The sequence below is a fragment of the Trachurus trachurus genome (genome assembly GCF_905171665.1).
Source record: "Trachurus trachurus genome assembly, chromosome: 21".
Taxonomy (NCBI): Eukaryota; Metazoa; Chordata; class Actinopteri; order Carangiformes; family Carangidae; genus Trachurus; species Trachurus trachurus.
Window position 1 is genome coordinate 21,314,134 of NC_139899.1, and position 16,516 is coordinate 21,330,649.

General features: G+C 40.0%; 2 protein-coding genes across 2 annotated transcripts; both read left to right on the forward strand.

Annotated features, from left to right (window-relative positions):
* The first annotated feature begins 381 nt into the window (after positions 1 to 381).
* On the forward strand, positions 382 to 2,590 carry LOC311004309 (ras-related protein Rab-33B). The gene is made up of 2 exons (XM_083996306.1): positions 382 to 648; positions 1,761 to 2,590. The coding sequence occupies exons 1-2, from the start codon at positions 391 to 393 to the stop codon at positions 2,205 to 2,207; spliced, it is 705 nt and encodes a 234-aa protein (XP_083852432.1). The 5' UTR covers positions 382 to 390; the 3' UTR covers positions 2,208 to 2,590.
* Positions 2,591 to 4,025: 1,435 nt separating this feature from the next.
* On the forward strand, positions 4,026 to 14,023 carry katnal1 (katanin p60 subunit A-like 1). The gene is made up of 11 exons (XM_083996234.1): positions 4,026 to 4,143; positions 5,484 to 5,664; positions 6,092 to 6,252; positions 6,895 to 7,063; positions 7,189 to 7,316; positions 7,448 to 7,553; positions 9,985 to 10,143; positions 10,982 to 11,108; positions 11,202 to 11,336; positions 11,507 to 11,633; positions 12,660 to 14,023. Exons 2-11 carry the CDS (start codon positions 5,503 to 5,505, stop codon positions 12,856 to 12,858), a joined length of 1,473 nt encoding a protein of 490 aa, XP_083852360.1. The 5' UTR covers positions 4,026 to 4,143; positions 5,484 to 5,502; the 3' UTR covers positions 12,859 to 14,023.
* Positions 14,024 to 16,516: the final 2,493 nt, after the last annotated feature.

A 16,516-nucleotide genomic window follows, 5' to 3' on the forward strand; every position in this document is an offset into this window, starting at 1 on the left:
ATTCAGAATAAATCAAATAAATATTCTAATTCAAACAAATGACTGGATTGGATAAAGATAAATAGATGTTTCACAAAAACTGCAAGTTAAAATAAAAAACTGAAGAAAAAGAATTGTTTAGTCAAATATATTTCTGTATTTTTCATTTATTGTTGGAAAATGTATTCAAGACAACGAGGGGAGGAGGTTTGTGGTCAAAGGTAAATATTTATGTCAAGAATCTTCCCACTGAAACAAAAAATGCCATTATACTTTAGAAATTTGGCTAAAGTCAGTGGTTTTTTCAGTGGTTTTTACAGTGCTCGGACAGCCTCCAGACGTCTATTCGCGGTCTCAGGTTCTCGCGATATTTCGGCAACAATCCACCTCCAGACTGCGAGATGATGAGCGATGGCAATAGAAAACAAACCTGGGGTGGAATTTGAAACAGTTTTCAGCCGAAACGACTCTCTGGAGCTCTCCTCGCATCACGATTATGAGACAGTGCAAGCTCGTATTTTTAAGATAATAGTAATAGGAGACTCAAACGTGGGAAAGACGTGTTTGACGTACAGGTTTTGCGGCGGCACTTTCCTGAAAAATCCAGAGGCAACGATCGGAGTCGATTTCAGAGAGAGGACGCTGGAGCTCGATGGAGAGAATATCAAGGTGAGATGAACCACAAACACACACTATACACATCTACATTTTTATGTCACGCATACCTCATCTTGCTGCTTAATTAACACAGCCATCTGTCTGAGCTAAGAGTCATACGTGGACACAGAGAGACACAGGGAGTCTGACCTGGAGTCTGTTTTTAGCCATTTAAGACTGGTGATGGCACCATTTCAAAACATTGATTTCAAAGAAATGGGCCTTACTGGTAAGGTAGGATATATGCCCTGTCACTAAACCACAATAATACGCACTGTAACCCTGCAGATAAAGGTAAACCATCATACAACTGCATCTATGTGAAGATTTGGGCTAACTTCTGTAAATCAGCTTTAATTTTCTTTTTGGTTCCAATTGTTTTATATTGATGAAAAGAAATGAGACTTTGTGGGATGACATGGAATAATCTAATTTGACATCAAGGTGAAATCTATCCCTGCATCAGCCACTATTTATTTCTAGTAGGCTAAGGAATGGACCATAATGAACCTACTAGACCTTTTAGGTGTTATGCTGTTACAGGATAAAGAACACAGGTTAAACTAATTTCTTTTGACTGTTTCTCAGTTGCATAGCGAGCCAGCATGGAAAATATCAGGACACAGAAACTAGTGAATCTAAATTGAATGTAGTTGTATTTCATTTTTATCAGTGCTTTCCCTCTTTATGACAGCCCAAGTGTCTGCTGCCAGAGAGGTAATTGCAAATAGGCTTTTTTTTAAGCACACAGTTTGACTTGTCATAGTAAGAACACATGGTGAACTAATAACATTAACATGGCTCTGATTGCTTAAGCAAAACAAAACAATACCAGGACCCTGACAACAAATCTAAATGGAATCGATCCATCATCTTTTGCTTTTCTTATTGTGACACTGTGACTGAAATTTTTATTTTATTCAAAACAATGAACCTCTCTTTTGAACCTAAATTTGGCTTATTTCTTTGGATTAGGGCGTTAGCTGATAAACAAAGCATACAAGGGACGTCTGAAAGTATTAAGAGATGGATTGACACATTTACAATTAGAAATCTAGAATAACACCACCCCTTTTGATATTGATATTTAAACGTCATATCAATGTTTATTTCTGTCCAACTAGTTGCAGATCTGGGACACAGCGGGTCAGGAGCGCTTCAGGAAGAGCATGGTGGAGCACTACTACCGCAGCGTCCACGCCGTCATCTTCGTTTACGACGTGACCAGCCTCTCCTCCTTCGAGAGCATCCCCGAGTGGATTGAGGAGTGCAGCCGACACTCTGTGGGGCCCCTGGTGCCGCGCATCATGGTCGGAAACAAGTGCGATCTGAGGAACCGCCGGGAGGTCCCTGCGTCCGCTGCCCAGTGTCTTGCTGACAGATACAACTTCCCCTTATTTGAGACTTCGGCCAAAGACCCTGCTGAGAAGGAACATGTCGATGCTATATTCCTGACTATAGCTTACAGGCTGAAGAGCCACAAACCTCTGAGACTGAAGCAGCTGAGTGAGAGCGGTGAGAGGCATTTGTGGAACCAGAGAGAACAGGAAGCAGCAACTTGTCAATGCTGAGGTCACCTCCACTCTGTATTGAGAGCATGAACGAAGGCCACCGCAGCTCATAGAGAATAAAGGTGCTGAAGAAAGCAGTGTTAAGCAACCAAACACTAAGACTGAACTCAGAGAGGCCTCTTAACCACATAAAAAGGACCGAAGCTTGCTATAATTTTACACTTTACCCACCTACTGTAAGGCACAGGGAGTGACACAGGTGGTGTGGGTAATAGTGTATATATACATTTGCACAATATTAAATCAACATTTCATTGAAATGCATGAATGGATGCGGAGTAATGACCAGTATTTGTAGCTCAAACTGCACATTAAATCACTTTTCAAAAACAACAATTTAAGATGTAGGCAAATCATATGCAATCAGCTGTCTAGCACCATAATGCATCAACAGAATTCAAAGCAGACCGTGAATTATCGGACAAATAGATTTCAATGTGCATAATGGGACCAATAAGGTAAATTAACTGTGAAGAAAACTGTGCAATTATTTCCATTAATAAATGTTTAAAGTGATATTTCAATTGTTAGAGAAGGATAAGTGCAGCATGAGTTTTGATGCTGCTAGTGAATGCGTATTTCTCCATATGAACATAACCAGCCTTATGTCAGTCAACCCCATTCACCATCACAGTTGTTTTGTCGAAAGATCCGTCAAACCAAAAACACTAATGGCAAAGCGTAGCTGTCCTTTAGGATGAAATGAAAATCCACATAGTTCACTTGAAATGCATGAGTGAACACAAGCTCAGCAATTCTTAAAATCTGTATTATGATGTGGGGGGGAATCACATCTGACTGATACTTTTGTTGCATGTGTGCAATAATGCAAACACTCAGCAGAATGGAGGTTTGTGATCATGTAAAGCTGCAAATCAATAAAAGAGGTTTTATCCCTCCAATTTTAATATTTGATGTTTTTAAGAGTTTGTTTGATAGAATTGGTATTATGACTGTAAGTGCTCATGTCCTTACGTATTCTTTTCTGCCATTAAGTTATTGCTTCAGTGAGTATGGGACACAGCTGTTGTCACACTGAAATGGACTGGACAGTGTCCTTGTAGAATAATGAGCATCAGCACACACACACAATCTCATTTATATTTAGAAATCACTACATATTTCAGTTTTGTTGATAAAACACAACATATGGATTCTTATGTGGTACTATCATATCTTGAAATGTGTGTTTATATATTATTTTTTATATAGAGTAAAATTATTAGTAGAAGTAGAGCACTAGGAATACTTTCTTAAATTGTAATGCACTTTCAAATTCTAATTTACTTATAAACGTATTAAATATGCATAATACTGTCTGTTCTATTAGCTTTATTCCATCAGATAATGCTTGATATCCATACTTCACCCTAGTTTGCAATATTTTAATGTTGACAAAATATTATAACTACAAAGCCTATTTTTAAAAAATATGTATTGTTCTTCTAGTGGGTGTAGTTCAGCTGTTGTGAAATCATAGATGTTCAAATTTTCCATTTCTCTGAGCACTTTCAAACTGTTATACCACCAACCAGTGGCCAATTTATGCATAGCCATAGCGGTGATATATTTACGAAACCTTGTAAACTAGAGACTCCTCTGTTAAAATGATCATTCCCCAGGAAGTTATTTAGGGGAAAAATATAGCAATCGAATTGAAACTAAATTCAACCACTACCGTGTCTTTAAAACAAATATCAAGGGTTACAAAACAATCTGTCTCTCTCTGTTTGCTGTAACTTTATCGATCCATGAGGTCTCCGGAGGACGCTCATATTTACCAGCTTGTGTTAAGTTCGTAAACGCAGCACAGTCACCGAGCAGCAGCAGCCTGTATTCTTAACACGGCGTCTCTCTGCGGCCATGGTAACACTTTCCTCAATACCGGACCTCTGAATCAGAGACAAACTACACTAAACAAGTGCTTTTCATGCAGGTATGAGCATTATTGTCACGTTAGATACGTAGTTAGAGAACACAGCTGTGGTTGTGGACCGGTTCTTGTTGTTGTCTAGCTGTACATTTACCACATACTTGGGAGGATTAAGTGGCGTTTACGTTATTTATTGGCACACGGATCGGTTTGTTTTATGTCCGTGGCCTAGCAGCAAGCTAGCAGAAGCTAACGTCGCTAAGATGAGGGCAGGGTGTAGACAAGTAAACGAGCTCATTTGAATAGTGGGCTTGAGGAAACCGTGTGCTGAACTGGCTGCGATTAACAATTAAAAACACACACACACACACACACACACACTCCCTTGAATCAGATATCTTAACTACAGTACCATGCTTTGACCGGTGTAGCCGCCTAATAGCTTCCGTCCTATTTGGCAGACACCTGACTTGGTTGAAGCTTGAAGCTGCACCATCGTGTAATAACTGGACTTAGCAATGTCGTTTTGACCTAGTTTAAAAACGCGCTAACACAAACAAAAGCAACAGACTTTCATTTCTTTTGAACTCGATGACAGATACTTGGTGGCAATGCAACCTCTGCACCATTAAGTATGAGTCTGAGGTTTAGATCATTCATACTGCAAAACAAGTTTATTATGAATATGTGAGAATGTGTTGGTGTGTGGCAAGATTATGCATGCGGATCAGGGACCACAGCCCTAATGTGTGATTATGGCTTTGACCAAATTTTGAATGTCTATTCATCTGAAACATTTGCATATATCTGAACTTTTCAGACAGTAGGATTCACAGATTAGGCATATAAAGTGTTCCGTCATGTAATCCAATGTAACCATGAGTAAATATTTCATTACATCTGGTTATAAACATGTGCAGTGAACACTGACATGGAGAGTTCATGACACAATAGATGTTTGTGTTTATGTTGTTTATGTTAAAGAGGTTACCTTTTTTTATAGTTGAACTGTATTGCTGTATATATGGACTAATAATTTATTCAATTATGATAGAGTTTCTTTGTGTAAAAATGTAGAAATGAGTATGCAAAACAGAAATGTGTCCAGTTAGGGTGTGGGTCTGTTTGTGTTGCGGTGTTTGTTTTGTGCATGTGTTTGTTTTGTGCTCCTAGAAGTTGACGTAGAGTGTTAGTATGTGAATTATTATTGTTGTGAATAATTTATTATTGTTGTGCAAGTTTTGCGCATAGAGATGCAATGCAGGAACAGATATAGGGAAGAAATACAGTATGTTTTTAGGGTGCCAGTTTGTATGATTTGAATTCCCATCAATGTAATGTAGTTATTTGCTGACTAGCCAACACCATAAGTAATAAGTTTGTCCTCTTTTTTTCTCCATCAGCATACAGCTGTTATTCAGCATGAATTTGGGAGACATATGTGACAATGCCAAGAAGGGCCGCGAGTATGCATTGCTTGGGAACTATGACTCCTCCCTTGTGTACTACCAAGGTGTCGTTCAACAGATCAGCAAGCACTGTCAGTCCCTCAGAGACCCTGCACTTAAAGTCAAATGGCAACAGGTGAGTTCCCCAAATGCCTTTGTTCTAACACAGGTCATTAAACTGTCACTAAACGGGCGCCCGGGGAGATACATAAGTAGCATTAGCAGGTCTATGTGGTTGTTTATTCTGTCAGCTCTTTTTTAATGGAAGATTGTTTGGCCTGTTATTAGTTGTGGATGCAATTCTGCCTGTTGTTCCTGGATGTTCTGATGACAAGTAGTTTTTGAATTTATTGCATTTATATAAACTCATCGTTGTGCTTTCGATTGCTGTCTGCAAGTCAAACAGCCTTCCTGAAACATTGGAACAGCTTTGCTACAAACCCAGCATTGTTCTGCCACAGGGATCAACACACACAAACTGTTGTATTGTTGTACTTTTGGTAGGAAGCTCTCTGATGCACCACTGATACCTTACTGACTGTTCTTCTTCTGTTTGTGATCAGGTCAGACAGGAACTCACTGAGGAGTACGAGCAGGTGAAGGCCATCATGGGAACACTGGACAGCTTTAAGTCAGAGAAGCCAGGGGACATTTTCGCACCTCAATCTGAGGAGAAGCCCGATGACCCAGCAGTTTGGCCCCCTCCCATCCCTGCAGAGCACAGGTGTGTGCTCTGCAGATGCGGTGTGTGTGTGTGTGTGTGTGTGTGTGTGTGTGTGTGTGTGTGTGTGTGTGTGTGTGTGTGTGTGTGTGTGTGTGTGTGTGTGTGTGTGTGTGTGTGTGTGTGTGTGTGTGTGTGTGTGTGTGTGTGTGTGTGTGTGTGTGTAAGGCTCTGACTTGCAGGGTCCATCTAATTCAAAATAAACGTTTATCAAGTAGTTTAATGTCATATTTATAGTTATTATTTATTTAATATTTATTATATATACAATTTATGTTTAATGAAAGATCATTTATTTTACTCATACCTATATAAATATTGTATTGTCACATTTATATCTGCAGGAACCCCTTTGAAGTGCACATCTGTTTTGCATACATCTGTACCAGCACAATGGTGACTCACCATGGCGGATTTTTTTTATTACAGTCTATTCATTGAAGTGGACATACCAAACTTTACCACCACAGAGAACAAGCAGAGCTGGTTTCATGTTCATGTCCCTCTGTGGGAACATTAGGCACACGCCATTACCACAATTTCCTCAATTGCAAATCATCCCGCTGTTATCTGTTCTCAGCCATGTGTGTAGTTTTAAACCCGGTGTGTGTGTGTGTGTGTGTGTGTGTGTGTGTGTCCGTGTAGGAATCCAGTTGCTGTGAAGCGTCCCAACAGTGCGGTGAAGCAGCAGAGGAAGGACTCCCCTGGTCTGCAGCATCGGGGAGCAGGACCAGGAGGCCGCGGTCAAGCCAACGTTAAAGCAGACCGACCAGGATTCAGAGAGGCGCGTGGCACAAAGGCCAAAGACGATAAGGTGCAAACTGCAGACCATGATCAGTGGTTGAGTGAATGGAAAAATGAAAATGGGTGAGGTCTTTATGAAATGAATCAATCTGTCCTAAAAAAATACATGTTTTTCCTTCCTCTTTTTCTTGTCAGGGAAAGAAAGGGGCTGGCGAAGCAGTGGGGGATGTAGAGCAGAAGAAATTTGACGGCACAGGATACGACAGTGACCTGGTGGACTCACTGGAGAGAGACATTGTGTCTCGTAACCCTAATATACACTGGTACGGTAGCATACGCACAGAATTTCACATACAGCTTTACACTTTGTGCTGCAGGAGCTGTTTCTTTTTTTTCTTTCTTTCTTTCTTTTTTTTTTAGCAGCACTGATTGAATTCTCTTTGTTGAACTTTAGGGATGACATTGCTGATCTGGAGGATGCTAAGAAGCTGCTGAGAGAAGCAGTGGTGTTACCCATGTGGATGCCTGACTTTTTTAAGGGTATTCGTCGGCCCTGGAAGGTACACACATACACACACACAGACGCACACACTCGAACACAATTACACAGCAATTAGAGATCAACATGTTTTTTTTTCTACATTGTTTTTATTGCAGTTTTTGTTTCCATTCAACAAAACAAACAGTATCTACAAAAATTAGACACAAAACAAAACGAACACAAAACATACACGACAGCTCTTACATGAGACATTAACATATGGCAATACAAATACAAGAGGTGGTGGGTCAGTCTTACAGTTCACGAATGTTGTTCAAGTGCACATCAGTCTTTTTAATAGAATGGAGTAAAGGTCCGGTCCAATATAGTCCAAAAATGGGCGCCACACTCTGTTGAACTGATCTACACTGATGTATGAAGTTGGTAAGATATTCTAGAGGGATCAGTTCAAAAATTATTTTGCGCCAACCACAAATCAACACATGTTTAATCTCACATTTGAACATACATGCTCTCTACTCTAAACTCCAACCTAAGTAGATTAAAATCAAACACTGCCACAGAGTGTGCTGTTTCACCCGGTGAATCTTATGGGTAATATGGAAGGGAAACTTCAACACTTATAAGAGACAGAAAGTAAAGAGTCCTACAATACAATAGTGAAATAGATAGGTACAATGAATACAGTCCTGTGTGAACACATCAAGAAATTAAAGATACTTTATCTGTCATTTCTGCTGTGGTTTATATTTTCTTTACTGAGCTTTGTCAGACCTACATCAACAAGTTATTCCTACAAAACCAAGTAATGCAACAACATAGAGCATTTCACTATGAATATAAAGGGATGTAGTTTGTCAAAAAAAAAACAGGCAAAAAAAAAACAGGCAAAATAATCCCCAGGCTCTTTTATCATTAGTCATAGATTTCTAACAGTTTCCATGACAACAGTTGATAAGAAAAAAACCTGCATGTGCATGTGCAGGTGACTGTCCTGACGTTTTTGTGAGGTGAAATCTCCTTTACAAAGTTGCAGTGTAATGTGCTTCATGTGTTTGCGTCACTAGCAGCAGGCCTGTCTACACAACGTCTACATGACTGAATGACCGGTCTGAGCTCAGCTCCGTCATGTGAGGCCTCTTCCCCTCAGGCCTGCCATGTGAGGGTTAATAATAATAATAATAATAATAATAATAATAGATTTTATTTGTATGGCGCCTTTCATGGCACTCAAGGTCGCCTCACAGAAAATAATTGCATACAGAACATCAGAACATCTCATAAGCAAAAAACACAGCATAAAAAACAGCACATATAAAAAACTACTGTACTGTATACTGTATCTTATTTTTTGACAGCCACACAATGCTTTCCATTTTTTTGAGGATGTGCAAGCATAATTTAACTCTTTCCTCAGATAACGGAAAATGAACTCAAACGAGGCATTAGTACATTGGCTGTAGAAAAAAAGGACATTTGTAAGGTCATGGCTGTTTCGACGGCACACAGGTAGGCTGAAAGTATTTGTGCATCATTATAGCTGACATTTAGTATCGAGGTCTGTGCTGCATGTGCACCGTCCCACTCCCACCAGCTCCTGCTGTGATTCTGACAAGTCTTGCCGTTGCATACGTTAATTTAATTGAAAATCTGTCCGTCCCATTCTTCTGAGAATATAAGACAGGGCAGTGTATGGATTCCGAGGCAGCGGGGACCACTAATACATGAAAATGTAAATGTAATCTCCATAGCAACTCTCACAAACCAGATGCCAAAATGTCAGCCAGCAGAGCAGCAGTGATGTCTGACTAATTGACTAACAGAGGAGATTTGCATCAGGCATGGTATTTCTGCGTAATATTACTGGCATTTCAACAACTGCAAATTAGTGGTGCTTTTGGCATTAGCCCTCTCTCTTAAGCGTGCATGAATCGGCAGTGACTCAGCGCAAATTGACAGTAATTTTAGATGTTTTGAGAAACTGGCAACAAGTTGTTATCATGAGCGCTCAGCTGCCAAAACCGAAGGAAGAGGTGACTTATTTAAATTGCTTATACCAAGAGCGACACTTGTCTCTCTGTCTGTCTACACTGTGGACACAAAGCCTCTGGCGCACAAGTCGATTTAACAATGAACAATTAATTCAGAGCATCGATGTTTTGTTTTTTTTCTTACCTGCAAGGTATTGTATGTCGTTAACATTGTAAATTACAATAGAGAATAATTAGAAGTATTCTCTGCTTTCTCAGATTTTCTGAGCTGCCTTTTCCTGTTTTTTAGCTCAGTAGATTTAAATGCAACACATACTGAAGTGAATACTCAGTTTTCCGATAACAGCAGGAGACAGTTTGTCATATCTGCCAGTATTATATAAATCTAGGTTTTCACAGTGAGTGTGTCTGTGAGAAGTTGTAGTGCAGTCACACACAAACTTTTCTTTTTCCATTTGTTTATGCGTTGAGGTTTTAACAACAGTGTGTTTCTCTCAGGGTGTGTTAATGGTCGGCCCTCCAGGGACAGGGAAGACCATGTTAGCCAAAGCCGTGGCCACAGAGTGCGGGACTACTTTCTTCAACGTGTCCTCCTCCACGCTCGCCTCCAAATACAGAGGCGAGTCAGAAAAACTTGTTCGTCTGCTGTTCGAAATGGTACGTACACATGAGGGTATATGGGTGCATGCACAGTAGAGACTATCCGTGAATCGCAGGGCTGGTTCAGTCTGCAGCTCCGTCCACATACTTTAGTGTCCTTGAGTAAGACGCTGAACTAAATCCCTCCTGATAGTCAGGCAAGCAGGCTGCACGGTAGCTGTGTGTGGGTGGGTGGCTGAAAGGCAAATTATAAAGCACTTATGACAAAAGTATTATATAAAAATGCATATGTATAGTGCAGAAGATTGAAAATGCATACTTATAGTTATACACTGCCCAGTGCCCGTCCAAAAAAAAAAGTCACCACCTGGATTTAACTAGGCTTATAGGTAAGAGCCTCCCATTGGATAATTACTGCATGGATGATTATTATTATAACTTATTTCAGCTGGAAGACACATCCTATGGTTTTTGAAAAGATATTAATCTGCTTCAGAAGGGTCAGATTATTGGCATTCATCAAGCAAATAAAACATCTAAGGAGATTGCTGCTGAGACGAAAATTGGGTTAAGAACTGTCCAACGCATTATTAAAAACTGCAAAGACAGTGGGGAACCATCATCTTCAAGGAAGAAATGTGGTTGGAGAAAAACCTTGAATGATTGTGATTGGCGATCACTTAAACGTTTGGTGAAATCAAATCGTAAAAAAACAAGATTGTTGTGAAATTGCAGAAGCTTATCTAAGGGAATGCGTGCCATATTTAAAGCTAAAGGTGTGTGACTTTTTTTTTGGGACAGGCAGTATATTTCAGAGAATACATTTGTTATGATATATGGCTATGGTTAAGTAATACAGACAAAAGTTTAATTCTTACACTATGTTTTCTCGTAGGCCCGGTTTTATGCACCTACAACAATCTTCATAGACGAGATAGACTCCATGGGTGGTAGGAGAGGAACATCTGATGAGCATGAATCCAGCCGCAGGGTCAAATCAGAGCTCCTGGTCCAGATGGACGGTGAGTGCAGCAGGGAGGCGAAGCTGTGACTGGGTTTCTGAATCGAGCTTGGTTTTCAAGGTCATTATTATATCAGACATACTGTTCAACCAGGTGTGGGAGGAGCTCAGGAGAACGATGACCCTTCTAAGATGGTGATGGTCCTCGCCGCCACCAACTTCCCCTGGGACATCGACGAGGCGTTACGACGACGTCTGGAAAAGAGGATCTACATCCCACTGCCCACAGGTGAGCGCATCGCCTACACAACCAATCAAAGCAAGGGTCACTCGTAGGCTAAAAGAGGCTGCACAGAATAACAAGAAATAGTGATTCACACTATGGTCTTATTGATGGTGTGATCTACTCCTCTGATGTATTTATTGTACACAAATATGTGTGTGTGTATGTGTGTGTAGCCGCGGGGCGTGTCGAGCTCCTAAAGATCAACCTGAGGGAGGTGGAGGTGGCTGCTGATGTGGACCTGGACCTCATCGCTGAGAAGATCGAGGGCTACTCCGGAGCAGACATCACCAACGTCTGCAGGTGTGTGTCTGTTAACATCTGGATACTTTAGTGGTCGGATCATCCTGCATCACCTCTGAGGAGAATACAGAAACAGGATGTTACAGAGCACACACACATACAAACACACACACCTAGATACATGTTCACACTGGTCGAGTAAGTAATTACTGAGACACATTTATCCTATGTGACACACCACCCTTGCATACACAGGATATGAATATAATAAATATAATGGTTAATCAGAATATGATTTATGTTTAATAATTATTTAGTTTAAAGGGATAGTTCAACATTTTGTCAAATTGGCCCATTGCCATAATCCCTATAGTTTTAGCAGTAGGTTTGTTACCTTTAATTGTTGGTGCAAGCTATTATTAGAACGACGGAGCAGAGCCGCGAGCTGCTCAGAGCTACACTAAGGAGGCTCATGGGATCTCTTGGTTTTCCTCATCAAACTCATCAAATACACAATCCAACAACTCCAAAACACTCTCGTAGACAAGTTGTGACCTGCACGTTCACCACGCTATGAGATAATAATGGAACGTTACGAGACAGAGTTGTTTTCGAGGCAAATGCAGAGACTGCTTGCCGAAAAACTGTCCCCGACGGGATCACCAGCGGTTTTGCATGAATTTACCTCGAAAGCTACTTCTTGATCCTAAAACTATAGGGATTATGGCATTGGGCAAATTTGCCAAAATGTTGAATTATCCCTTTAACATCTTCCTCCTTGCTGTCATCCTTGATGTGAGCATCCCATCTATGGTAGCTATGCTTGGAATGGCAGGTATTTTATGTTGCCAACGTCGTCTCTCCTCATCTCCATCTCCCATTGTTTTAACGATCTGGAATGTGTGTGAATATCATCCACACAGCCTGTAGCCTTCAGGATTTGATCACAGCTCAGACTCCATCTCTTTTAACACGAGGAAAACCTTTCAAATATGAAACAGTTTAAATACTATTCTAAGTATGTGTTAGTTATGTGAAGTGATGAGTAACGGTCGTCTGTCCTGTGTTTCTCTCTGTGCCCGTCAGGGATGCGTCCATGATGGCAATGCGTCGTCGAATCCAAGGCCTGAGCCCCGAGGAGATCCGAGCTCTGTCCAAAGACGAGCTGCAGATGCCCGTCACCATGGAGGACTTCACCCTCACGCTGAAAAAGATCTCCAAGTCTGTCTCTGCTGCCGACCTGGAAAAATATGAAGCCTGGATGACTGAGTTTGGGTCAGTATAGAGAACGTGCAAAGGTGGAACTGGTAGCTCTGAAAACGATGAACAGGAGGAACTCGGAAGTGTAAGTCGCAGAGCAGAGTAAACTCGAGCTTGCGAACCGGGATGCACACCAAGGGATCAAGATAACACAGAGGCTAAAGTTCACATCAGAAGACTGGTGCCTTTGAGAGAGGATAATGAGAAGTGTCAGTGGCTTCACTCCTGCCCTTTCCCTTATTTCCCCCCTCGTTGTTGCTGCGACACAGTTGTGTAGTGACTGTCAATCATCCAGCTGCTGACTGACAAGTGCCCTGAGGAAGAACTCGTCTCACACAGGGAACTTTAAATGTAAAAAAAAAAGTAGCCTAATACACACAGGTAGACCAGGGAATTCACACTAGTTTTACTTATCAGGCCTCATGCAAGAATATCTTCAGATTCTTTGTCTGCCCATTCATAACTTGTTAGTTTCAAACCGATAATTGCCATAAAATCTGTTGGTGATTGTTTGGGGAAATTCTGATAATCAGTGTTTTTTCAAATTGCTATACAGGAGACCCGGGTCTGCTCCATCTCTGTGGGGTTAGGCGGAGGGTTAGGGTCCAAATGTTACCAAAGAGTAAAAACAAGAACACGGAGCTTCAGCTTCAGCATAGAGAACAAAACAGGTTTAGTGCCTCAGGTGTGCGTAAGGGGACAAACAATTAGACAATCTCAATATCATTTGCAACAAATCATCATCACTACTGCATCATATTGTGACAGAGATATGCGAGTATTAATCAGACCACCAGTAACAATAGTGAATGATATGATTCATTTTTGCTTAGTCTGGTCATTCGCATATGTCCTCAGATAAATGAATTATAACACCCACTAAATATTACTTGGAAGACAGGACATGTCTGATTTGGCAAATGAACTTAAATCACTAAAGAACAAATATGTCAGTGTTTGCAATTCTTGCATGAGGCCGTTGTCTTGAAGAACTGTATGTTTGAGCACTTTCGATGTATTTCCTGGAGGATCCTGTGAATTTCCTGCTGACTGAACACACTTGAAGAACCGTGATGTTACGAAGTGACTGATTAGGTGTTTGTGTTTGTTTTTATTTGTTGTCGTTTTTAATATCTTTTTTTTATTTTTTATTTTGGTTTAGTTTTAGCCCTGTTGAAACAAATGTAGTCAGGCTAAAATAACACACGTCCATGTGAATTGTCTAGTATTGGGTTAATCCTCACCTACGTAAAGGTTCTTGTATTTTATGAAATCTATTAAATTGCACTCTGTGAAGTGAGTAAGATTGTGTCTAGTGTTGAGTCATTGTGAAGACAGGAGGAGCTGAGTGAGAAGAAAGTATATTTTGAACAAGTGATGGACTCGATCCATAAGGTATGGATGATGATGATTACTATCCTTCTGAGGCTGCCTAAAGTGTTTGGAGCGCCCTCCTTAGGGCAAATGATTAACCACCCAAAGCTCTAACCATTGTGTTATTTATTGTGGTACTTACACAAATTGCCATTTCATATTAAATCTCAACAGAATTGATTCATTACGCTAAGATTGGTGAAATATTCAGTGTGAACGTTATATTCGAGGAAAGAATAATTTGACAAACAAACAAACAAAAAAAAAACATTTTGTCAATTGTTATTGTTCTGCTACATTAAACCTGTGGTGGCAGCTATGGCATTAGGTACATTACAGTGAAACAATAACAGTATATGATCGGTATTTCTGCTATGGAGAAATTTAGAGACTCTGAAAGTCTAAGAAGCCATCTGTTACACATCTCTAATGAGCACATCAGAAGGTTTTTGCTGTAATTCCAACCGCAAACAGAAGCGTCTTTTGAAATCTCACTAAACAAATAACAAAGCTGGGCAAGAAAAAAACAAATTGCCCTCTTCACTATTCTTCATGGTCATAACAGTTTTGTGAGATGCATTCTGTCACTTCGCTCTGTTGCTTTTTGTTTTTTCTGTACGACTCAAACAAACCTACTTTTTTCTAGGTCACCAGATGTTCATTTGATGTTTGAAACGTCTTAGCCAGCCTGTTACTTTCCAAATGCAGGACAAATGGCATGCGCCACTGTTCATCCTTTGATGAATCTAAGGCAGATTTTAACAGGTGGCTTCATTGTCAAGCAGTCTTTGTGTCCCCTAAATTTTCACTATTGTATTGTAAGACTGTTATAAATCTCCCATCATGCAAAGAAGCAGATTTTTCTTTCTTTCTTTCCTTTTTTTTTTTTTTTTTACTATTTTGAAAGCAAAGCATTTTCCAAAAACATGATTTTGAGTATTAGACACCTGCAGCTTAGCAGTTCAGTGTTTTCCCAGTCATCATAGCTAATATTTGCCTGGGTCAATAAGATTTGCAGAGGAAGAGCTTGCTTTCCTATAATAGATAGATGTGAAAAGTATTTGCTGTAAACGTTATCAGAACATTTCAGCTATATGACTGACATTATTAGTAATTACAATCAAATGTACAGGGTTCCTACGCAAGTATGGAAAGTATGGAAAAGTATGGAATTTGATTTTATACATTTCCAGGTCTGGAAAAGTATGGAAAATGGAAACTATTATATGGAAATATATTTTTCTTAATACTTCTCTGGGTTTGGTCTCATCTGAAGTTATGTGGGTTAATTATTTTGTATGCGCTATTGTACCTAGCTACAATCTCCAGGAAATTATTTGGTTACATAATGACATACACATTCAGAATAATGAAAACAAATTATAAATTGCATGCTTTTTTTATATTCTGCACATCTATTTACTCAAATATCACGAATAATATGAATATTTTAACGAGAAGTCTGGAAATTAGGGTCTGGAAAAAGTATGGAATTTGGACATTTCAAATGTGTAGGAACCCTGAATGTAAGATAGTATAGCATGGTTGACCTGGGGCATTCGACCAGTTGGGTAGCTCAGTGTGTAAAGTAGGTAACTTTGGATTGGTAGGCTTGAGGTTTGAATCCCCCTTGAGGAAAGTATGTTACTTTTTGATTAATAAGATCTGAAGAAGAAGAGCTTGTTTTGCTGTAATTACAATGAATTGTGGTTTGTGTCATCATTGGTAGGTATTATCAGCAGATGGGTAGCTAATGGTAGGTAATGCCATTGACTGTGGACTGGGGTTCAAATAACATATGGAGCCAGAGCGAGACGGATAATAAGAAGAAAGCCATGCCGAGATAGCGTGGCCTTGGGCCCAGCCATATGCACTGTTACACAGACTTAACACAGTAATTACACAGACATTGCTTAAAACATTATTTGCATTAGAGGGAATAAACGTAACGGATCCAAACAGTGTATTACAATGATTCAAATTCCAGTTTTCCCCATCCTGCCAATAATATGAGTATGAAGGTGGCAAAATTGCACACACCTGTGCTGATCTGAATCCAGTGGATGAGTAAAGACTCCAGCAAGAGCCAATTAATCACCATAGCAACACCAGACATAAGGGCCCCTTAGAGCTCCACTGTCATACATGCAGTCATCAGTGTTGTGAAAGGACACCCTAAAAATAAAACTCCCTGGTAAATAAATGAACTTAAATTTACCCTACAGCTTAATTTAATTTACTCAACTTACAGTGAGACCAATATGTTGTGAAGGGCACTTGTCCCTGTACTGATTTTAGCAACACATCAC